This window comes from Lemur catta, chromosome 20 (assembly GCF_020740605.2).
Source record: "Lemur catta isolate mLemCat1 chromosome 20, mLemCat1.pri, whole genome shotgun sequence".
NCBI classification, from domain to species: domain Eukaryota; kingdom Metazoa; phylum Chordata; class Mammalia; order Primates; family Lemuridae; genus Lemur; species Lemur catta.
The window spans coordinates 4,295,396-4,320,541 of NC_059147.1; the positions used below are offsets into that span (position 1 = coordinate 4,295,396).

General features: G+C 48.0%; 1 protein-coding gene and 1 long non-coding RNA gene across 6 annotated transcripts in view; one reads left to right on the forward strand and one right to left on the reverse strand.

Moving 5' to 3' along the window:
- ABCC11 (ATP binding cassette subfamily C member 11) overlaps positions 1-25,146 on the reverse strand; it is a 66,529-nt gene that overhangs the window by 18,277 nt on the left and 23,106 nt on the right. For 4 of the 5 annotated variants that reach the window (XM_045533773.1, XM_045533776.1, XM_045533775.1 and 1 more), the window contains 10 exons: positions 23,766-23,890; positions 21,976-22,048; positions 16,422-16,625; positions 14,741-15,050; positions 13,314-13,403; positions 11,365-11,468; positions 10,055-10,252; positions 6,626-6,852; positions 6,366-6,503; positions 3,852-4,032 (listed from right to left, as the gene is read on the reverse strand). In XM_045533773.1, the coding sequence (XP_045389729.1) occupies positions 3,852-4,032; positions 6,366-6,503; positions 6,626-6,852; positions 10,055-10,252; positions 11,365-11,468; positions 13,314-13,403; positions 14,741-15,050; positions 16,422-16,625; positions 21,976-22,048; positions 23,766-23,890 (1,650 nt within the window). The remainder of the gene's footprint in view (positions 1-3,851; positions 4,033-6,365; positions 6,504-6,625; positions 6,853-10,054; positions 10,253-11,364; positions 11,469-13,313; positions 13,404-14,740; positions 15,051-16,421; positions 16,626-21,975; positions 22,049-23,765; positions 23,891-25,146) is intronic. The other variant, XM_045533777.1, reaches the window with a different exon arrangement.
- LOC123625365 lies at positions 10,763-24,648 on the forward strand. The gene is made up of 4 exons (XR_006730477.1): positions 10,763-12,146; positions 13,817-13,986; positions 22,000-22,176; positions 23,761-24,648. It is a non-coding gene; the product is annotated as an uncharacterized LOC123625365 (long non-coding RNA).

A 25,146-nucleotide genomic window follows, 5' to 3' on the forward strand; every position in this document is an offset into this window, starting at 1 on the left:
AAGCGCCTGTCTTCCTGCTCGCTGCCCAAAACCTTCCCCCGCGCCCCCCGGGAGCCCCCGCAGCCCGCAAGTGCGTCCCGAAACCTCTGCGCGGGAAGGCCACGGGGAACGCGCTCAACTAACGGGGAGCAAGAGCTGGACGGTAAATGCTCCCATCTCTCAGCCTTTGGGGCACAAACCTGGGAATATCCCAAATGCTCCTTGGGAGATCCCAGTAAAGTTAAGCCCTGGCGACCTAGAATGACACACTCCAGGGACCTCGACGACACACTCCCACGATGGATTTCCTCCTTCCCTGTCCCACTCTCCTGCTTCCTCAAACCTGTTTTCTGGAAGCATCTCCCAAACAAGCTGCCTGTGTCCACGTCCTTGTTTCAGGCCCTGCCTTAGAGAAACCCAAGAGTCTAGGTATTCGTGGGCATTGGGGGCACCGAAGATGAAGAAACTGAGATTCAGAGAGACAGAATGACATATACAATCATCTGAAGGCTGGAGGCGGAGCTGGGCTTGAGACCCCAGCTCCATCACCCTGGCCCAAGAAATGGGCAAACAGGACGTGCAGAGGGTGCTGGGTAACAAGTTCATCGTACATTCATTCAACAAACTCTGGTGGAAGGCTTTCTGCTGGTGCTGGGCCAGGCTCTGTGTCCCAAAGTGCAGCAGACACAGGCCCTGCCCTTGAAGAGCTCCCCAAGGGGATGGGGCGGCCGACAAGCCAACAGAGGACGGCAGTGTAGACGGACGCATGCCACAAGGGAGTTCACCGCCAGGGGCTCAGAGGAGGGCCACAGGGAAGGGCTTCTGCAGGAGTCAGCACTGGAGCTACATTGTCCAGGAGAGGTAAGATTTAGCAACCTAAAGACGGGTGGAGAAGCATTTGGCTATGGCCAAAAGAAAGGGTGTGGGAAGGGGAGGAGAAGGCCTCTCAAGTCCGAGAAGGTGGACACCATGCTGAAAAGACACTAGGTTGGGAAAGGAGGTGGGTGGGCTGGAAGACTGCCTTTCCCCCTGGCCCCCAGCGGCTCAGACACTGAGGCCTGCCTTGCCAGCGGCCCACCATCACGTTCAGGTATCTATGCTTTGGGGAAGCTTGGTTGATCCAAACCTATCATGATAACTCTATTCCTCTTGCCAGTGATTAGTTTAGGGTTCTGGCCAATGAAGCATGAGGAAGAGGGGAGTATTCTGGGGAACTTTTCTTTGCTTTTAAGAAGGACACATGGAAAAAGTTATCTCCCTCCAGCCTTTGGCTATTACTGTGTGAAGATGGATTGCTTGGGGCTGCCGCAGCCATTTTGTGATCATGAGTATAGATAACAAAGGACAAAGCCAGGCTGTGGATGCCAATGCAGAAAGATAAAACAATCATGGGTTCATGCTAGGCCACTAAATTAACCAACCGAGAATGGCCCTACCCCAGCCTTCTGGTTACATAAGACAATAAGTTCCCAGACAGGCCATTTTGTGTTGATTCTTTGGCTTGAAGCTAGAAGCACCTCTGACATTTACTGAGAAACCTCTAGGCTGCAAAGCAACACAGTATGTGATTCTTGCCTCCCAAAGCTTGAACATCATTTCCTCAAGAGTACATGCAGAAGCCAGGGAGGTACTGGCTTGACCGCAGTAGAGAGTGCACTTTGGGGTCAGGCCCCATAGCTCGGGTTTGGTACACAAGGAGACAGAGTTTCTGAAGGCTTCTGAACAAGGCAATGACATGATGAAAACTAGACAGTTCGAGATTGCTCTGGTGAGAGCGTGGAAGGTGGAATGGAAGGTGCTGAGGGACTGGAGGCTAGGAGGTTGTTGCCCAAGATGGGATGAGACACTCAAGTGGGGCAACAGAGCTTCAGAAGAAAGAATGTGCTTCAGGGGTTGTTTTGAGGCAGTGGGTTGTCCAGGCAGGTTCCCCACTAGGGCCTCCCGTGGTAGAACAACCTCTGAACAAGTGCCTGTGCACGGTGCTCCCTGGGAGAGGGGAGCCCCCGCCCGCTCCCCCACAGGCCTGTGCTCGAGGCAGCACCAGCCCTGCACAGCCCTTCCCCGAGCCTTGCCGTTCTGCGCCATGCCTGTAGCATGGGGGGATTTCTGAGCCTTAGTGATTCCAAATCCCCTATGACACGGGTTGGGTGCCTCTCCCCCAGAGTTCTAGAAGGCTTGGGAGCAATTCTGCACTGGGGTGTGCAGGGGTGTGTGTATTAGAGAGAGAGAAGAACGACTGTGAGCCACAGTGGACACATCTGTCTCTTACCAGCTGCGGGAACAGGGGCAAGTTACTTAGACACTCTATGCCCTAAGTTTCCTATCTGTAAGACGGGAATGATAATAGCTGACATTTATTGAGCATTTATTCTGGGTGAGGCACTATTCTAGATGTTTTACATGCATTAACTCTCATGTTTACACATAATCCTCACAAGTTTATGATTTCAGATCTTTTATTATCACCCTTTTACAGATGAGGAATCCCAGGCACAGAGAGGCTAACAAACTTCCTCAAAGTCACACAGCCCAGGCAGAGCCTGGTTTGAACCTGGACATTGTAGATCACACATCCTTAACCACCCTGCTGCACCTCACGCGCTGGTGTGGTGAGGACTGAATGGAAGGACGCACAGCACGTGCCTAAGCTCCCGATGAACCCGGCTGGCACAGCGCTCGTCCCGCACCGAGTGTGGGGGCTGACTGCTGTCTGCAGGCCCGTGCGCCTGTGGAGGGCTCTGCACACACGGGTGTGTGTGTGTGTGTGTGTGTGTGTGTGTATACATGCATGTACAGGAGTGCATGGATGTGCGAATATGTGCCTGCCACAGGGAGAACAGCAAGATGGAGCTCTTTTGCATACCCAGAATTACACCTCAGCATTGAGGACTAACAAGGCCCAGGGGGACACACGAGATCCCAAGCCAATGAGAGAGAAGGCCCCATGACCACAGAGGGGACAGTTAATGAATAACCCCCAGGGAGAGGGCCCTGGAGCTGTACATCCAGGGTTCCCTGAGGCGCTGCTGAATCAGCCTCGGGCCTCACAGTCCTGCCCGGATAGCCCCCCTGCGGGCTTCTGTGAACAGGAACCGTGGCAGGCCACTCCCCCTCCACACCTCTTCCCGCTCGACCCCCCAGTTGCCGGGCAGAGGGATTCGGGCCGAGGGATGGGGGCGAGGTCCGTGGATCACTATAGCAGAAACTCCCAGAGAAACTATTTTCAAAATTAGATTCTAAGACCCTGACCCAGGACCTGACTCAGAATCTGCCCTGCTCCCTGAATGAGGTCCCCCGTGAGCCCCTCCCAGACCAGGCTGAGTAAAACCCCCCAGGCAGGGGCCGAGCAGTCTGTCTCCAGTCTTGCGCACATGCAAGTGAGAAGCCTTGCTCTAGGGAAGGGGCGGGACAACCTACACCTGCCTTTAACCACCCACCCAGGTGACACAGAAAAGTTTGACAACCCCATCAAGGCAAGAACAATTAAGTACGAAGAACAAACCGAGAGCTCAGGGTTCTCATCCCAGCTCCACTCACACTCTGTGTGGACAATGCCTTTCCCTGTCTGCGCCTCAGTTTCCCCATCTGCACGATAAGAACATTGGCCTCTGTTGCCTGTGGGCTCCCCTTCACTTCAGTGATCTACAATTCCATTAAGTACCTCCAGCTACAGACTTCCCGATTCAGAGGCGCCGCAAGGAAGCAGAGCACAGCAGCCACGTTCAGAGGGCCGAGCACACAGCCCATCGGACCCCACACGGCCGCGGCTCAAGGTGTAATCGAAGCCCCAGGGAGCCCCTGGGCCTGCTCAGGTGCACAGGCCGGGGACAGGGACAGCCCAGGAGGGTCCCCGCTAAGAGTCCCTCCCTCACCTGCAGCACCAGACTGATAACCATGGCTTTGTAGGAGCTGTCGGAGGTGCCAAAAGCCGCGAACAAGGCCACGGCCAAGGTCACCAGGTTGATCATGATCTCTAGCCGCAAGGCCACCCACCGCGTGGAGGACAGAAACAGCAGCAGGTAGTTATTCTGCACATCAGTCAGCCGTTTGAACCTGAGGAGGAAAGCACAACGTGGGACCCGTTTGACCAGCCCACGGTTTCCCCAGGGTAGACTCTGGCTGCTCCCTCCCCTCTCCCAGCAGCAGAAGTCGGTTTTTCTTGGGGCAAGGGGCTCCTCCCTCGCCCTTTCTAACGCGTGGGTTTGGGTGGAGTTGACCTCACTCCTGACCAGAGGAGTGAGCAGCAGGTCAGCTGGCCTTGGCCTGGCAGCGCTTGCTCTACCCGGCCCTGTGACTCACCCAGGGAGGGGAGTCACCCTAACTGGACTGGAGAGGGAGCGAGTGCCAGGGTTTGCGAGGGGTGCAGGGAAGTGATTCACGGGACATCTGGAACTACCAGTCTGCTGCTACGAGGGGAGCCTGGAGCTGCCAGCGGATCTCCAAGAGCTTAAAGGTGAAATGGCACCATGGAAGGCAGAGCAGTAAAGCAGTGACAAACAGGGTCCCCGAGGACATTAGCGGAGCCTCCGGATTCATCCTCACTTGCAGTGAGTCCTCCCTTAGTCTCTTCACTCACCTGACCTGTTAGAAGTGCCCATCCCCCCTCCCCCCAGCCTTATGTTATGAGAATTTTTGTAAGTACAAAGAAATTAAAAGGTTGATTTAATGAAGTCTTCATACCCTCTACCTAATTTAACAATGGTCACTATTGTGCAATAAAGTCTTTTATTTTTTAAGCTAATTTAATTAGTTTTTTTCTGTCACTTCCAACCAAAAGAGGCTTACCAAATTTCCAGTTTTCATATGCTACCATCACAACTTTCCATGTCAGTCGTAACCTGTACTGTTATTTGATGAATATTTTTATTTTCACTTGCTTCACTTTATTTTAGAATTTATATTAAAGGAAGCTTTATCACTACCTTAAATTACATGGGGTTTGATGTGATAACTGTACTTTTTCCAAAGTGCATTCAAATAAATCTTTGATTATTGAAATAAAATGTTCATCTACCTATCAACTAAATCATCCTGCCGTTTAGGTGAGCAACCACCCGAAGCACCATAGTGCATTTGACTCACAATGTCCATGCCCTCTGAACCTTTGCACAAGCCATTGCAAACTCCGTCCACCTTACCCTTCCACACTGATGGAGCCACCTCCACCTTGAGGCCTTCCCAGATTAAACACAGACCCTGGTCACTCCGTGGCCCCTGCACTTAAGCTACCTTGCACATCTTCAAACCTACGTCCCATCTCAGAGTCTTTGCATTTCCTGTTCCCTCTGCCTGGAAAGTTCCTACCCACATATTTCCGTAGCTCAGCCCTCACTTCATGTAGATCTCTGTTCCGGTCCCTTCCCCTGAGCCTTCCCCAGCAGCAGCTCCAGTCGCACCACAGTCTCTGTGTCTCCTTGCCCTGCTTGATGCCTCTGGGCAGGGACTGTGTCTGTCTTGCTGACAGCTGTATCCCTAGTGGGCGTTGGCACACAGTAGGTGCTCAGCCTGGACTGAATTAAGGAATCGCTCCACTGAGTCCCAGTGTCTGCACAGCCCTAGGGCTCTCCTATACCACTGGGAGAGCAGGTGCCAGGTTCAGCCCAAGTTCCAGCTAAGTGAGCACATGCCATCTCCCAAATGTGTGCCAAACCTCGTCCACGCTTCAAAGCCAGCTCAGATGCCACCTCCTATCCAAAGCCTTTTCTTATCCCCGCAGGCCACCTCTTTCCCCTCTGAACTCCCAGGGCAGTTTATCTGCTCCCCTCCTAGGCTGCCCATCTTATGCAATCCTGTATCATGACAGAAATATACACCTGTGTCCCCTTTCTCCCACCAGACTGTGGGCTTCCTGTAGGTGCAGACCACGTTCGATCACTCTCTACAAGTAGATAAGTTTATATTACACAATGAAGCCTCAAAAACAATCATAGGATTTGTTTGCTTGTTTGTTTCAAAAAACATTCAGAAGGCAAATCTATGGGTGTGAGTAGTGAATGAAGTTCTATTATTTAGAAAGCTATTGCTCCTCACTATTTTACTAAAATTAGATATTTGGAAGTGAAAGCAAAAAACATAATGCAAGATGTGTTGACACAATAATACGTATATCTTATTATTAAATATATATACATATATGTACAGACATAGACAAACTATCCATAGGTCTTTAAAGGTTATAAACATTTTCTGTATCATTTATATTTTTTATTCTCATAAACACCGTCTTACAGATGAGGTTCTGGAGGCTCAGAGAAATAAACGGAGTAGAACCAACTTCTGTCTGATTCTTTGGAAGGTGCTACCATTCCTAGGTGCTCTACACCCCTTCCCACTCCTCACCACCCCTGTGGCCCCCGTCATCCTCAGATGGCAGCAGGAGGACTCACTGGCTGACGAAGGCTTCCGATTTCCCGTAGATGTGGATGGAGCTCAGGCCACGGAGAGAGGAGAGGATGTGGGAGAATAAAGGAGACCGGCTGCAGCTCTCCAGTCTCTTGAACAGGTTGATGGCTCTCTTGAACATCCTGCCTCGGGAACGAAGGTGCCAGACCTGAGCCATCCGCTTCTGGGACCATCCCGTCAGGTCGGTCCCAGCTGTGCCCCCCCAGTCGCCAAGCCCACTCACAAGCAGAAAGAACCTACTCACGTGTAATACACGAGGCAAACCATGATGACGATGGCCACCATCAGCAGGATATACGGAGACAGCACAACAATAATCAGCAGGATGGTGACCACCACCAGAAACAGCAGCAGGAACTCCTCAGCAACGATGGGCAAGACCTGGTCCACCTCGTCCAAGTCCCCCGCAAAGCAATTCAAGAGTCGGCCTGTTGGGTTCTTGTCAAAGAAACTCATGGGGCAGCGGAAAACCTGCAGGGACAAAAATCGGACCATGAGAGTAGCTGCAGCCTTGCTGGGGCGTGGACGAAGATGCCTGCTCCCCTTGGGCTCTGGAGGGGGCAGGACGCAGCCGCGGGGCAGCAGGGAAGCCGCACAGAGCGATGGCTTAGAAGCACGGACGGTCTCTGCGGTCCGTCAGGCTCCAGGGCTCTGCAACTCCCACCTACTGCGTCTGACCTCGGGCAAGTTATTAAGGTCATTAAATATAAATGTCCGATTTTGAATCAAAAGTTTGGTTTATTATATCTCAAAGAAGAAGCAGTACAAATAATCAAAATATGCGACTAACCTATCAACACAGTTTTGCCATCTTAACAGTAGCTTGTTTATGCCAGCAGCAAAGAAGCCTCAAGAGTGAGTGGCAATGACATCACAGAAAGTGTTTTCGCAGCTTGTTGAGAATTGAATATTTTTCCTTGCAAGAACTGGTCCAAAGCCTGGAAGAAGTGCTAGTCAATTGGTGCAAGGTCTGGTGAATACGGTATTTGACAGGGAGTTTCCAAGTCCAGCCTCTGTAGTTTGAGCAGCGTTGTTTATGCAACATGTGGTCGAGTGTTGCCTTGCAAGAGGATTGGCCTGTCCCTATTGACCAGTCTCAGCTGCTTAATCACAAGCATCCTCATCATTACATCCAGTTGGTTGCAGCAGACATCCACTGTAATCGATTGACCAGGTTTCATGAAGCTGTCACAGATAATACCAGCACTGGACCAGCAAACAGACATCATTAGCTTTTTTGGATGAATATTCAGTTTTGGACTGTATTTCGGCACTTCATCTTTATCCAACTGTTGTGCTGAACACTTGAGATTGTCAAAAAGAATCCATTTTTCATCACACATTACAATAGAATGTAGAAATGTTTCGCCTTTATGTCATGACCACAAAGAAAAGCAAACTTTGAGATGATTTGTCTTCTGACGCACGTTTAATTCATGTGGAGCCCATCTATCCAGCTTCTTTACCCTGCCCATTTGTTTCATATGGTCCAATATTGTTGTAGTAGTAACGTCAAACCTTGCTGCTAATCACATGTAGGTTGGGATGGATTCGCTTCCACTACAGCTTTCAGCTCATCATTATCCACCTTGGTCTCAGGTCGCCCACGTGGCTTATTATCAAGATTAAAATCACCAGAATGGAACTTCTCAAACCATGGATATACTGTGTGTTCCCAAACACTACGTTGATATTTCGAGCTGTCTGTGCTGCATTGCTTCCATGATGGAACTCAGATTCGAAAATAACATGAATTTTTTACTTATCCGTGATTTCACAAAAATTGCTCTAAAAGTAATTTGAAAGACAATCACAAGCCAAAATGTGCGTTTGAAAGACTGAGGATGTACCTTCACAATAAACGTAAAACAAGAAGTTTCAAAGAGAAATGTCAAAGACATCAACTGTCAAACTTAGGCCTTAAGGAAATCAGACATTTCAGACTCAATAACCTAATTCTTAACCCCTCTGCGTCTCGAGGCCCTCGCTGGTGAGGTGGGTGAGAACTGCGCTTCAGAGGACTGCGGTGAGGATCGCACAGTGTTTCAAAGCGCCCAAAACCTCTGAATTGTACAATTTAAAGGAGGGAATGATATGTCACAGAGCTATGATTAAGAGAGAGAGAACACTGCCTGCCCCGCTAAGCATCCCATTCCCATTTTCTACAGATGGGACCATTTTCACTCGGGATCGCCAGGGCTCAGTAGCCCCAGTTCCACTGCCGCTGCGCAAGATTTGGACTCGAGGATGAAATTCAACCGTCACTGCCCCTTCTCGAAGGCGGCACTGAAGCCTGATCTCTAAAAGCCAGTGGGTGTGAGGCCCTTCGGCAAAGAACATTTCAATAAAGCCCTAAAAGGACTAGAAAAAGGAAAATATTTTAAACATCAAACATATTTTCTAATGGAAAGAAACTTGAACATTTCTCAAAAGTAAAATACAAAATGTCACTGGGAGGCCTGGGCACTGGAAATTTCTAGAATCTTGGAGTGTGCAGTTGAAAGAACCTCAGAGACTAACCAGCCGAGGGCCAGCACCACAGGCCCCAGGCAGCATTTCCCCCTCCTGCTTGCTGGGTCCACTGACCAACTGCTTTACCTCATCCTATCAAAACGGAAACACTGACCGGCGAGACGGTTCGCATTCCGCCTGCGCGGAATGACAGGTCCCTCCTTGCCGCCTGGTTCAGAACCCCTGCCCTACCCTCCCAGCCCCAGCCTTCCTGAACTCCCTTCACCTCCCCAGGAATGTTCTGCCTTCGTTTTACCTCCAGCCTCCTGATCTTGAGCTGGCTAAATCTGATTCATCCTTTAAAGAGTGGTCACCTCCTCCAAGAAGCCTTCTTGGACTCCCCCCACTTCCTTCTACCAAGGTTAGGTGCCCCTTAGGTGCCTCTGGCCCTGTGTGGCCCCTCTGTGGTAAACTTCGACCCTCACATCACAGTGGCCCATTTCCTTGTCCATCTTCCCCACTAGACTACAGGCCCATGAGGCCCAAGCCCAGCTGCACCCAGTGCCCACTGCAGAGCCTGGCACGTGGTGCTTCTTGCAACGTGAGAGAGAGAAATGATGTTTCCAAGAGACAACGTGACACCACAGACAATTTGGTATTCTCACCGAACATGTGTTCTAACCGCAGCACACATGAGACTTCCATTTTCTCACGCGTAAAATGAGGATGACACCCACTGCAAAGGGAGCGAAGGGCAGCGTGAGCAACCCTGTCTGTGACCGTGGTGGCCAGGGGAGGCCAGCGCCCGTGTGTCCCCCGAACCCTGGAACTGCACCTCCAGCGGCAGGGACGCTCCCAGGCCCCTTCCCTGCTCCTTCCCACCTGGGCACCCGGTCCTCCCACCTGCAACTGTGACACTCTGGAGGAGGCAAAACCATGCAGACAGTGGGAAAGATCAGTGGTTACCAGGAATTGGGGGAGGGGGAGGGGGAGCACAGGGGGTTTCAGTGCAGTGACCCGACTCTGTACGGTGGGTCCCTGTCATCGTACGTTTATCAAAACCCATAGAATGTACAACATAAAGAATGAACCACATCCGCAAACCAAAAACTGCTCAGAAAACAAAGTCTACTAATTTAAAAAAAAAAAAACAAAAAAAAACCTAACCCTAACCCCATGAAGGTCAGGGCCCAGGCGGCAGCGCCCCCCGCCGGGCACGCACCTTGCTCAGCAGCCGGTTGTGCAGGGCCGTGGACGCCCGCCGGGTGATCCTGGTGAAGGAGGCCGAGGAGCAAATGCCCACACAGACCAGGAGCAGGAGGCTGAGGCCGTACACCAGTTGGTAAAAGGGCAGCTGGGGATTGTCCCTGATGTCGCCTGGGCCTGCAGTGGTCCCGTTGCTCGCTCGGCTGCTGTTGGTCTTCGAGAGAGAAGAGGGGTCAGACCGCGTGAGGCCCGGGTGAAATTCGGTGGCAGGAAAATCCTCTCCCCGGGGCCGCATAAGACTCGGCGGCTGGCAGGAGGTCATGTCACGTTACGCGTCAAAACCTTTCTGCTCAGCGCCTTGGCCACTGTCCCTCCCCTCCCTCCCGTCCGCCCTGCCCTGGATCGGTCCCCTGCGGCGGGCAGCCCCCCACGCCCCGCCGCGGGAGCGGCCGGCCCAGACCCCGCGCGTCCCGCTCGGACCCGCCGCGGGGAGGCGCTCGGGACCCGAAAGGAGGAAGAGGAGGCGCCAGCACGCTGCGGCACCGTGGGCGGGGCGGGCGCGAATCCTGCCAGAGCCTCAGGGCCTCCTGAGAACCGCCCGCGCCAGCTCCGCTCGCCGCTGGGGTCGCCGGTGGCCGCTCCCCCTCGGGTGGCCGTGTAAGCCGCTAGTTCCCTGCGTCAGACCTTTGGGAGCTCTAAATACTTCGAGTGGCTTCTGTGGTCCTGACCAAGCCCGCCCCGCGCGGTGCTCAGAAGGTAACCGCGGGCACGGCAGGGAGCACGGAGTCCAGCTCTGGCTCCTTGGCAGGTTCTCTGTCCTCTCTAGACACAGTGTCCTCATAGGTAAATGGGGACAGAGAAACCCGCCTGGGAATGTGGCTGGGAAGATGAATGCAGCAACCTGACCCGGTGCGGCCCGGAGTGGCTCCCCGCTCCCGGGTCCCGGCGCCAGGAGCGCGGGGGCACGTTTTCAGTGAGCCACAGCGAGAAAGCAAGGCTGCAGCCAAAGGAAAAAGGCACTACGGTGAATGTGAAGATTCTTGGGGAGCTGTTTGGGGGCAGAAACTTCTTGATTTTGTCCCAACAAGACTGCATGGGTGACCACCCATTCTGCAAACCCAGGAGGCCAGCACTAGCGGGGAACCCCCCACCCCGCAGCACCCTGACTCCCAGACGGTTATCTCTGGAACCCTTTCTGCCGACTGGGCTCTGGGCGCGCCCCGCGGGCCCCTGGCAGCACCCTGGCCTCGTGGTCCCAGGGAGCAAGAAGCCACCCACCGCACCCAAGCCCACAGAAATACAACGCGCCTGCATCCGGGTACTTACCCCTGAACCCTGCCCCAGCCAGTAGCTCAGCCACCAGCAGTTGAAGGTCATGAGGGAGGCCATCAGGACCATGAGAAGGAAAGCCACCAAAGAGACCACGTACCCTGGGACGGAGGAGAGGTGACACACAGGAACCACACAAAGGTGCAAGGCAACCACTGACAACACTGCTCAGCCCTCCCTGGCCCTGAGTCCTTGGAAATCCCTGACCCCTGTCCACCTTGGACAAAGAGCCCTGGGTTCAAATCCCAGCTCTACAACTTCCAAGCTGTGTGCCCTGGACAAGGTACCAAATGTCAGTGACAGTTCGCTTTCACACCTATGAAAAGGTGATAGTCGTACCTGCTGCAGGGCCGTGCTGAAGATGACACGAGATAACACGTGTCAGGCACCCAGCCCGGTGCCTGGCACAGGGCAATACTGTAGAGAACTTAGCTCCCTATGCCTGTCCTGCACAATCAGTCTCTAAAAGAGGCTTCAGAGAGCTGCCTCCCGTTTTCTGTCCCTCTTGCCCTGTGAGGACACGTGTGTCCTCTCCAAAGAGCAGACGACGCGGCATTCAAGGCGCCCTCTCGGAAGCAGATGTGGGCCCTCACCCGACACCGCATCTGCCGGTGCCATGATCTTGGACTTCCCAGCCTCCAGAACTATGAAAAACAAATTTCTGTTCTTTATAAATTCCCCAGTCTCGGGTATTTTGTCACAGCAGTACAAACGGACTAGAACGATGAGGAAACTGAATCTCAGAGAGGGAAAGTAACTTGCCCAAAGTCACAGAACTGGTGAGTAGTAGACCTGGGATGCAAAAAAGTTACAGATGAAAAAACTCAGGGCGCATTGCTCCAGCCTCTTGCCCCGTCCGTCACTCTGCCCACCTACCCATGCTCGTGGCCCCACGCCTATTGTCTTTGCCAAGATTCTCCTCTTCCTTCAAGGGCCACCTTTTCTTTGATGAGATCTGAGATTCCCTCACAGAGATCTCTCTCACTGTCTGGAGGAAGCAATGTCTTAAGTCTCCAGCTAGATTCCAGGGTTGGTTCTTAATGGCTTTATACGCCCTCTCTCTAGAGCCTGCTACAGTGCCTGGCACATAGTATTTCCTTTGTAAACACAGATCAGTTGGCTGCTCAATTCATTTGCACATTTCCCAAGCATCTGCTGTTCCCCTGCTCTGGGCAGGCCCTGTGTGACACCCTGCAGGGAGACCCGTGTTGGAAGGAGTGGGGATGGTGACCTGTCCACAGCCTACCTCGTCCTCCCCCAGACAGGTAGAGAGGAGACACGCCTTACAGAGGATTAGGTTCCAAAGTCAACTAAGAGTAAAAGTTGCATGGAGTCAAAATTACTCTCAAAAATCTATTAAGTTACTCAAAAAGTAGAGTACCATACACTTGGTTTTGGGTTTACAACATTGTATAGTAAATATACATGGTAATTCACCCCATTTAATAAAGCAGTAGCTTTGAACTTCTAAATGCCATCTGCCTGCCTTAAGAAATACATTTTAAATCATGGCTAATATACACCGAAACAAGTTTCACCAGCATTACTACATACAATCCTTGCTGACATTTTCTGTCCTATTCTATTTCACTTATATATCCCATAAGCGAAATAGGACAGTGTATCCCATGGTCTCTCAGTGCTGCTCATGACCTCTCTCTGTTGATTTCACAAGTTGCTAGCAGTCAGAGCCCAAAGTTTGAACAACCCTGAAATAATGAATACGTGTGCAAACATAACTTCTGACATCAGCTTTGGCGATAGAGTTATGATACTGACAGTTACGTTTGCTGGGGTTTGTGCAAGTTGAGCTGACGCGTGGCATGGCTCCTCTGCACTTCTCTACACAACACGACCCCACAGGGCCCAGTCTGACCCTGTTTCAGGGGCAGGGCTGTTCCAAGAGAGAGCCCCAGGCCTGGCGTGGGGTGACTGACAGACCGTACCTCCGGCCGCCTGGATGTAGTGGTGGTAGACGCTCCAGCTCAGGGAACCTTCTTCCATCCTCTCCTTGTCCGTGAGCTGATGCTCTGGCACTGGGTCGGGTAAAAGGAGAGGAAAATAGTGTGCCTTCCCATGACCCGACCTCCCTCCAGGGTCACGAGGAATCTGGGCAAATCCTTCTGCCCCTGGCTTTGACCCTTTCCAGCTTCCTCACCTTCCAGCTGCAGTGCCCCCAATGTCTGGCCCTAACCAGCAGGTTTTCCACAGAAGACGCTGCTGGAAGTAACCTTGGACCTGACTCCAGAGCTTGGAAAGGGGATCCATCCCTGGCCATCCAAAACCTTTGGAGGGCCTAGGTTCCCAAGCGCTTGGTGGGCCAAGGGAGGCAGCAGGAGAGAATGAAGAAAGCAGTGACCTGGGACCAGAAAACCTGGGTTCCAGAGTGGTCACCATGACACTGTGCAACCTCAGGCAAACCACTTAACCTCTCCGTTTCCTCCTTTAGAACATGGCAGGCCTAGATGGTTGCCAAGATGCTCTGCCGCAGTATGCTTCCGAGACAGCCATGAAACAGCCATGACACCAGCCCGGCAGACCCTTTGGCCTTGAGCTGGGCCCATGGCCAGTACCTGGACGTACCAGTAGATGCTTCTGACAGTAACAATGACAACAGTGGTGAGTATCTGTCACTCTGCCTGACCTTCTCCGCCCTCTAATAATGAGGCCCCGATGTCTCCTGGGGAAGAGCTTTCTTTCTGGAATTTGAATGCTGAGGGAAATCACACTAGGATGGAAACTGTTTGAGTGGGCTTCCTTCAAAAACACTCTACTGGAGACAGGGGCCTGCAGTGTGCCAGGCTCTGTGCTGGTGATTTCCCTCCACCTGACTTCATCTAATCTTCACTGTCATCCTGCAGAGTAAGTACTATTGTCTCCACTTTTGCCAATGAAGGTTCAGAGAGGTTAAGTTGTTTGGCCAAGGTCACACAGCTTTCTGCTACCCTGCTTCAGAAAATAGCAAGGCCATGAGCTTCCGATGTCAGGGGCTGGGCCCAGCTCATGTCTGATTTCTGACACCTTTGCTCTTTTTCTGACCAACATTTACCCTTGGTGAATGTGTAATGAATGAATGTCCAGATGCCTTGCCAAGTCTGTGCCACCCAGGGCCAGAGCCAACCCCTTCCTGCCTCTGACACACACCCTCAGCCATGCCCCCAACACTCCTGTCTGGGTCCTTCAGGCCTCCTGACCACCACAGTCCTCACCCCACGGCCCTGGACTACTTGGATCTGTAACCTGCGTGTGTGAATGTCGAGGATCTCAGACAGTGAGGGACATGGCCCGGTTCAGGGTGCCGAAAGAAACAGCAGGACTCTGGAGGGCCCAGGCAGGCGTGCGGGAACTCCCAGCCTGCTCCCCACACCATTACCAGTGGCCTCGCTGAGACACTCTTCCTGGGAGGTGGCCTGAGCCCGAGCTTCTGCCTGTGGCTTCTCCGCTGTCTTTGCTGTGTCCCGTGCCGTGTCCTGTGAGAGGGCGCACGCCGTGAGCACAGGGGCACTCTGCCCGTGGGCAGTGAGGGCGGGCAGGGTGGAAATCACCTGCTTTGCTTCCTCCGGCTGCATCTTCTGGACGAGGCGGGCATACCGCCCCTTTTTCTGCATTAACTCACTGTGAGCTCCATGCTCACAGATTCTCCCATCTTCTAGCAAAATGATCTGGTCACAAGACTCTAAGTACTGGGTAGTCAGAAGAAATAAGGTCTTCAGTAAACATATGGAAAGATATTCAACTTTATTATTCATCAGGAAAATATAAATTTAAATCATAATAAAATGTTATGTCACACCACCACATTGCAAACATTGAAAAGTCAGACACCCAAGTGTTGATGATGATGTAAAGGGAACTCTTACAAAATGTTAGGCAGATTGTAGATTGGTACAACTACTTTGGAGAACAATTTGATACATTTAGTAACATGGAAGATTTTTGAATAGTTATGAACCAATGATTCAACTCCTAAAAACTCTGTCCTAAAAAACTCCTAAACATGTGTACAGAGACACATGTATAAGGATATAGACTGAAGCATTTTTTGTAAAAGTCAAAGTGGGAAGCGAATGTTCATCCTGGGGAAGTAAATTCTGGTATATTGAGATATTGGAGTACTATACCAGTGAGAATTAAATAATGCTACACGTACCAACATAGAAGATCTCAAAAAACATAATGTTGAGTGAAAAAAGGAAATTACTGAAGGACACAGAAAGTAAAATATCAATTATATGAAGCTCAAAATACTCAAAAGATTCAGGATCTATATCCTAGAGAAAAAACGCAAATGGAACTTTAGCAGAGAGGTAAAGATGTCTAGAGACTCATGCATATGGTGTAACAGCATAAAGACATGCATTGAAAACAAAAAACAACAACGTGAGAATAGCAAGAGGGAGGAGATGGAATGCAATTTGAAAGTGGAATTAATGTTTTATTGTTTAATCCGGGTGGTAGATCCATGAGCTTTCATTAATTATTTTCTGAACCTTTTTCAGGTCTTAAATATTTTATACCAAGAAAGTACCAGAATAATAAAGCAAAAATAAGGGGTCAAGAGAAGAGAAACAGGAGAAATAATAATACGGTCTCAAGGCTGATGTCACGTGTGAAAATAGCAGGGAAAATGACGCAGGAGAGGCAGAACCACAAGCAGCCACTCCGCTGTGGCTGTTGTCAATAAGAAAACACCCTGAGCTGGCTCTTAATCTAAGAATGGGAGAACTGGAGAATTCTTCTTCTCCAAGGGATTGTTTTCTGTGTTTATAACTTGAAAAGCAGGGGTCCATTCACAAAATTTTGAAGATAAAGGAGACTTTAAAATTTGGTTTCAATTTTTACCGACCACAGAAATCTTTTACTAGCCTGTCTTCTCCATATGGAAAGCAGAGGAAATCCAAGTTCTTTACCACCCTCCCTGAAGTTGGGGGAAGCTAGCCTGAGATGAAGGGACAGCTGCTATGAGGTTGTTATTGAATCACACTCTGAAATGCTGGGCCTTGAGGATCTGTGCTCTCTGTCACTCGTGGCCAGAGCCATAGAGGGGTGGTCACCTGCAGCTGGTGGGTCACCAGGACAATGGTCTTGTCCTTGAGCATCTTCTTAATGCACTCCTCAAAGATGTGCTTCCCCACGTGGACGTCTACGGCCGAGAGGGGGTCGTCCAGCAGGTAGAGCTGACAGTCAGAGTAGACAGCACGGGCCATGCTGATCCTCTGCCTCTGGCCCCCAGAGAGGTTGATGCCCCGCTCCCCGATCTGCAGACAAGCATCAGAAGGCACCATGTTCAGAGAGTGAGCACAGTCAGGTGTGCTCAGATGAGGGGCAGACGTGGCCGACTGTACATCTTAGTGCAGACAAGACATGTGCACATTCGAGGACACCTGATGATTTGGCACTGCTGGCACTTAAAAAATATTTTAAAAAATTTGCTTACTAGGGAATAAAGAAACTGATTTTCAATTACTATTTTTATATCTTAATTAGATACGATTTTTCTAAACCTGTCAACTTCTCAGGAGGCATATTAAACTAATAAAAATTTAGATAGTAAAACTAAATCACTCATTCCCAAGAAACAGTACCATCTTACATGTTATTCAGATTTTAAATTTCCATTGACTGCACCTGTCAACTTGCAGGACCATCATCCTGGGTTAGGGGTATCGTCCAAGACCATGTGCATTATGTGTAGCCACCCAACAGACGCAGCTTCATTGGCTAGGAGGACTTTTACTGTTGCTCACACAGCACCTGTGGTTTTAGGAGCTGAGGTGGAAACCTGAGCTACTAAGCGTGTTTTGATCGCCCTTGCAGATTAGCATTCTAGGCAGCTGCCAGCCGGCCCGTCTCAGTCAAGCTCTGAGGGCACAGGAGCTGAAGGCTACGTCCTAGTTCTTGTTCCACCATGAATTCTTGAAGTCTCAGTAGAGAAGAAACAGAGTTAAAAAGGTGGCAGAGTGACCTCTTGTGACTGCTTTACCTCCAGGTCACCACTGTGTGACTTTGGACAAGCAACTTGACCTGGCCAAAGCCCAGTTTCCCCATTCATTTATTCATTCATTCATTTAAAAATACTTATTAAATGCCTACTGTGCTCTTATAATAATAGCTAACACCTCTCCTATGCTGGACACTATTAAAAACACTTTAGAGAAATTCTGCCACCAGACTGCCTTTGGACTCAAGGCTGCAACATCAACTCTTGCTGGAATTTCTAGCCCTTCTGATTTTGGACTTACCAATCCCCATAATCACAGTTCAATTCTATGCATAATCCAAAATCTGCTCACTGCTCTTCAAATAAAAATGAAGATTCTAGGAACTTCTGGTTCCAAATGGCAGCATAGAGACAAGCTGAATTCACTATCCACAAAAACATAAAACCAAAACCAAAAATACAGTGCCAAGATCTATATCAGCAACAACCCAGAGCTCAAGTCAGTGAGCTCAAAGACCAGCTATTTGAAAATACATGGTAAGAGGGAAAAAAAAAGAAAAAAGAACAAAAAAGAATGAAGACCTCCTATAAGATATAGAAAATTACCTCAAAAGACCAAATCTAAGAATTACTGGTTTTCAAGAGGCAGCTGACCAAAAGCAAAGGGTAGAAAGTTTACTCAAAGAAATAAAAATAGAAAACTTTCCAAAACTTGAGAAAGATATAAATATTCATGTGTAGGAAGGTCTTAGAACACCAAACAGATTCAATCAAAATAAAACTAACCCAAGGCATACAATAATCAAAATCTTAAATATCCAGGAGAAAGAGAAGATGCTAAAAGCAGTGAGAGATAAGCAAATAATATTTAAAGGAACTTCAATTCATCTGGCAATAGACTCTCAACGGAAACCATACAGGTCAGGGGGCAGTGAAACAACATTTTCAAAGTGCTCAAAAAAAAAAAAAGGTTCTATCAAGAATGACAGCAAAACTGTCACTCAAATACGAAGGAGAGATAAAGTCTTTCCCAGACAAACAAAAGCCAAGAGAATTCACCTCCACCAGACTTGTGTTGTAAGAAATGATAAAGGGAGTTCTTCAATCTGAAAGAAAAAAACCACTAATGTACAAAAGAAAACCTTTCAAGGTATAAAACCCACTAGTAAACCTAAGTACATCCACAAACCCAGAATACTATATTACTGCATTTGTGGTGTGCAATCTATTCATAACTCTAGTATGAAGTCCAAAAGGCAAATCTATCAAAACAATAATAGCCTCAGGAAACTTTTAAGAGATATATAATATAAAATATATAAATTGGGTCAACTAAAAGTCAAAATGCCGGGGGGGATGGAACTAAAGTATAGAATTTTTTGTGGGCTTTTTTGTGTGTTTGTTTCTATTCTTTTATTTGTGATCTAAGTTGTCATATTTTCAAAATAATTTGTTATATCTATAAGATGTTTTTTGTAAGCCTCATGGTAACCGCAGCATAAAAAACTATAATAGATTCACTAAAAATAAAAAGCAGCAAATTAAAACATATTACCAGAGATAATTACTAGACCACAAAGGAAGATAGGAAGAAAGGAAGAGAGGATTCTCAAAACAACCAGAAAACAAGCAACAAAATGGCAGTAGTAAGTCTTTACTTATCAATGACACTGAATGTAAATGATCTCAATTCTCCAATTAAAAGGTATAGAGTGGCTGAATGTATAAAGAAACAGGACCCAACTATATGCTGCCTTCAAGAATCCCACTTCACTTATAAAAACACACAGCCTGAAAGTAAAGGGATGGGAAAAGATATTTCATGTAACGAGAAACCAAAAAAGAGCAAGGCAAGCTATGCTTATATCAGATAAAATAGACTACAAATCAAAGACTTGTTAAAAGAAAAAAAGATAAGGAGAGTCACTAATGATAAAGGAATCAATTCAGCAAGAGGATATAACAATTATAAGTATCTATGCACTCAACACTGGAGCTCCCATGTATATAAAGCAAACATTAATAGATCAAAATGGAGAGATAGACTGCAATAAAATAATAGTAGGGGACCTTAATACCCCACCCTCAGATCACCCAGTCAGAAAAATCAACAAAGAAACAGCAGAGTTAAACTGGACACTAGATCTAATAGGCCTGACATGTACAGAACATTGCACCCAATTGCTGCAGAATATACATTCTTTTCATCAGCACATAGAACAGTCTTCAGAATAAACCATGTCTTAGGCCACAAAACAAGTCTGTCAAATTCAAAAAAACAGAAATCATATCAAATATCTTCTCTAACCACAATAGAATAAAACTAGAACTCAATATTGAGAGGAACCTCAAAAAATACACACAAAAAATACACATGGAAATTAAACAACATGATCCCGAATGGCAAATGGGTCAATTAAGAAATTAAGAAGAAAATTTAAAAATTTCTTGAAACAAATGAAAATGGAACTACAATATGCCAAATCTATGAGATATGGCAAAAGCAGTACTAAGATGGAAGTTTATTGCAGTAAATGCCCATATCAAAAAAGTAGAAAGACTTCAGATAAACAACCTAATGATGCACCTCAAAGAACTAGAAAAGCAAGAACAAACCAAATCTAAAATTAGTAGAAGGAAAGAAATAATAAAGATCACAGCAGAAATAAATGAAATTGAGACTAAGAAATCAATACAAAAGATCAACAAAACAAAAAGTTGGTTTTCTGAAAAAATAAAATTGACAAACCTTCAGCTAGACTAAGAAAAAAAGGGAGAAAGAAAGAAGACCCAAATAAATAAAATCACAAATGAAAAAGGAGACATAACAACTGAGACCTCAGAAATACAAAAAATCATTAGGGACTATTATGAACAACTATATGCCAACAAATTAGAAAACCTGGAAGAAATAGATAAATTCCTGGGCACATACAACCTCCCAAAATTGAACCATGAAGAAACAGAAAACCTCAATAAACCAGTAACAAGTAATGAGATTGAAGTTGTAATAAATATTCTCCCATCAAAGAAAAGCCCAGTACCTGATAGATTCACTGCTGAATTCTACCAAACATTTAAAGAAGAACTAATACCAATCCTACTCAAACTCTTCAAAAAAAATTAAAGAGGAAGGAATACTTTCAGACTCATTCTACAAGGCCAGGATTACCCTGATACCAAAGCCAGACAAGGACACAACAAAAAAAGAAAACCACAGGCCAATATCACTGATGAACATAAATATAAAAGTCCTCAACAAAATACTAGGACACTGAAATTCAACAACACATTAAAAAGATCCATTACCATGATCAAGTGGGATTCATTCCAAGGATACAAGTACAATTCAACACATGTAAATCAATAAACATGATACATCACGTTAATCAGATTAAGAAGAAAAACCATATGATTGTTCTAATAAATGCCAGAAAAGCATTTGATGAAATTCAACATCCCTTTATGACAAAACAGAAACCCTCATCAAAATGGGTACAGAAGGAACATACCTCAAAATAATAAATACCCTATGTGACAAACCCACAGCTAACATTGTACTGAATGGTGGTTACTGGAGGCTGGAAAGGGGAGTTGAAAGAGGGAATGAAGGCAAACAAAAGGGGAAAAAATGAAGCTTCCACTGCCTCAACCCACAAAGCAGGGTTTCAGCCATGAGTTTTTATTGAGTTTCCACACTTCATACATTATAAGGCAAAGTACATAGTTAGCTAAGTCTTTATCTAAAGTAAACAGTCAACAAATGGGAAAATCTAATCATAGCCTACTTCACCATTTCCTGTTAATGAGAAAATCATGCAAAGGAGAGTACCCCATTTGAAATGTTCTTCATGTTGAAAGCTAGCACGTGACAGTTAACCAATTTAGCCTTTAAAAAGGAATAAAAAGCAGTTTGTATGTATTATTAATTCATTTAAACCTCAAAGCAACCTGATCAAGTCAGTATTCTTATTTATGCCATTTTACAGATGAGACCTTGTTCTTCCTATTGAGAACTGAGCACTCTGCCTTCAAGGATTTATAGTCCCAGCTTTAAAAGAAGGATAACAAAAGGACTTCCCTCCTAAGGTCATTGTGCGGCTCGCCTAAGACACTGCATTCAAGTTGCTAGTAGTACCTTGCATGTGGTAGTGTTCAACGGACTGAACTATTATTAGATAATTAAAACCAAGATAACAATACTACTTTTTTATCTTGGGTGGGGAGTCTTATGTGGATAAACAGTGGCTGCAGTTTAAGATAGTGAATTATCAGGAAAATGTTACGGTCAGAAATCACATTGCCCCTGTAGGGTGTCGGCTGATGTTCCCACTGGCAAAGACAGTGCTGTGCGGAGTGGGGCAGGGTGGGTGGATGGGGTGCAGGGGCACAGGTGGGTTCTCATCTTTCCAGGGTCTCTGCTCTTGCTTCAGAAGGAGGGCTTGAGGTCAGCTCTCCGCCTGTGTGGGCTAAGGAACACCCTGTGAGGTGAGCCCCACCTTCCCTCAGCCGGGGAGCCTTTGTTCTTGGCTTTGAAGCGGAAAGCTGGGGAAGGAAGCTGCTTTGGGAAGGAAGGGCTGGGCCCTCCTCCCCCTCCCCAGGGAGGCAGCCTGAACACCAAAGCGCCAACACTACCACGGAGCTGGGGCCGCTGGCCTCCCACTCACCTCCGTCATGTCTCCAAAGGGCAGCAGTTCAAGGTCCCGATTCAGGGAGCAGCAACGGAGGACCTGGAGGTATCTGCAAAGGACAGGGAGCTGTGAGGGACCGGCGGCCAGGCCTCTGGGCCTCGACCCTTCCCAAGTGTTGAAGCGGAAAAAGTCTTGAATTCCACGCTGAGAAATCTGGACTTGATCTTCTGTTTAATGGTAAACTGGAGCCTTTCTAAAATTTCCTTCCCTCTTTCATTTCTTTAAAATTATTAATAATATATGTTCTCAGTAAATATTAATATTTGAACAGAACAAAAAGATGCAATGAAAAGCAAATATCCCTCTCATGCTTGACCCTCAGTTGCTTTCCCCAGAAGCGGCCCCTCTTACAGTTTCTTCTGTATTTATTCAGAAACGATCTGTTCGTGTGTGCATGTCTGCAGCACATACAGGGTTATTTGCTTGATGGCGCTATAGTGTGCCATTGTAGGCTGCACCATAAGTTATTTAGCCAGTGCCCTAGTGATGGGCACCTGGGCTGTTTCTGGTTTTGCTCCTGGGAGCACTGCAGTGCGAATGTTCTGGTATATAAGGCTCTGTGTTCGCCGGTGAAAATACCTACACACGAAATACCTGGCAGTGGATTTGTTGTGTCAAAGGGTTGGTATATTTTTATTTTTGATGTTTCAAAACTGCTCTATGAGTTGTATCAATCTTACAGCACAGAGTGGCAAGACGAGAGCCATGTTTTAGGGTGATTGCCCTGGAGACAGTCCGCAGGGTGGAACCGAGGTGGAAATTAGGGACAGGAATCCAAGGGCAGGGGCAGTGAGAATGTTCAAACAAGAGATAACAGACTGGAACGAGCAGCAGAGATGGAGAGGACAGAAATACAGGAGATATTTAGGAGACAGACTTATCCAGGGCTGGTGACCAATTAGACATGGAAGGTATCACAGGAGGGGTGTCAGGCTTGCTGGGGTGCACAGTCTGGGTGATGCCATTAAACTGAATTGGGCAGTTTGGGAAGAGAAGCCAGGAGGATGCAGCTGGGTAAACAGGGTGCTCATGAGTTGGTATCAGACAGGATTGAGAGGTGCCCACAGGACGACCAGATGGAGATGGCGAGTTCATACACCCACATGTCTACACCACTCTGTGATGTTACAGGGCCAGATTGCAAAACCAAGCAAAAGAGGTCAGAGTGCACGTCCTATGTCGGAAACATAGCTGTAGTTTTCCTGGATCCTCCAATGAATAGGCTTCACTCTTGACATCCAAGAGCACGTCTTAAGCAGGTTAACCCCAGGATTCTGGGGAAGGGGAGGGAGGGATATGAGTGGAATATGGTAGGTCCACTACGCCATGAATCCAAACTCATTTCCTCCAGATTGCAGAAGCACATCACTGCCATTTGTTTTCCTTTTGACTCAGGATTTAATTAATACAAATGAAGTTTTAATGTAACATTTTGGAGGAGGAGAGAGTATTGACTATTTTGAACAAATATAACCTAATAGGTAAGTGTGAAGTTTCTGAAAGCAACTGGGTTCAAATTCTAGCTCTTTCATATTGTACCAACGGTGCGACTTTGGGCAAATTATTTAGCTTCTTGGGGCCTCAACTGACGTGTTTAGAAAATGAATATGGTAATATTTCTTTCACAGTGAGGAGGAAATATGGCATGTATGTAAATAAGCACACAAAAAGTGTTAGCAGTTGTCAAATTACTATTAGCAGCTGGCGGTCCCTCCCCAAACCAGCCGCACACCCCTGTGTTCTTCCCTGGCCTCCCTGAAGCTTACCGGGCCTTGTCATACCGGCCTCCCAGGAGGATGTTGTCCCGGACGCTACCCCTGATGATCCAGGCCTGCTGGGGGACATAGGCCAGGCTTCCGTGCACCCCCACCGAGCCCTCGAGCAAGTGCATCTGCAGCAGAACAAGTCCAGCCTCAGGACCAGGGCAGGCCAGGGGACAGACCCTGCCTGGATCAGTGGCCACACCGCTCATGGACCCACTGCTCTCTGGGACCCTGGGGGCTCTCCTATGCAAAAGTGACTTTGAAGGTGGCCCTCCCAGGCCCATGTGTCTGAAGGCACAGATACGAGAACGTGTGGAAGCAGCTGGAGATAAGCCAGGCCAGTTTCTGCTTTGACTGAAGCCAAGACACCCCATACTTTTCTTCCTCTTATTTCCCCAGCCCCATTCCCTGGCAACCAGTGCCCCATGGTCTTCACGGTGCAGACTGAAAGTTCCAGGCCATCTCTGACCATGCCTGCATATCACGGAATTATTATTGTTAGGCATGATAATGTTATCGTGGTTAGACAGAAAAAGTTCCTTATTTTCAGACATTACAATGAAGTATTTACTAGGGAAAGTGTTATAACCTCTGTAATGTAAAATAATTCAAAATATCTGTCTACATAGCTGAGGCCGATAAGCAAATACTATCAACTGTGGAATCCAGGTGGCGGGTATGTGGGTCTTTACTATGGCGTTCTTCCTGCTTTTCTGTAGGATAAGTTTAAAAACACATGTCAAAAACAAATAGAGCCTGGACCCCATCCTCCCCAACCCAGCACAGGACCTCATCATCCTGGCCCCTTTCTCTTCTTCATCCTGTGTTTTTTACTTTTGATTTAGAGCCAGGCTTCGATTAATACGAATAAAACTTTGAAATGGCATCTCTTTGTTTCTCTTTATTGGAAGGAAAGCGACTGGTTCATTTGTGGAGGAAACTGACACACCAGTGGCCGCGTAGAAAGGCGGCCTTACGTGGAAGCTGCCGGGCACCACCACTGTGAGGGGGCACAGCTCTGACCTTGAGTGCACGTGGCTTTTAACCCTGGCTCACCCCTTACCCGCTGTGTGACTGGGCAAGTCCCCTCTCTGAACCTCATTTACTCATTTATAACCCAGCCATAACAACTGTGCCTTCCTCGTGGGGTTATCAAGGTTGAGGGAAGAAACAGAAAGCTCTTACAGCAGGACCTTGCAGGTAAGTATTTAAATTATTTTTGCTATTTTTTTAAATGGAGTCTTCTTCTCCCCAGTTGCAAAGAAGCTGTGGAGAGGCCTCACGTGCGGCGCACAGAGAAGGGAGCGCCGGCCTGCTGCACGGAGGGGACCCTCGAGTCACCGCGTCCCTGGAGGGCAGGGCGGAGGGTGGGTGGCTGTGTGGG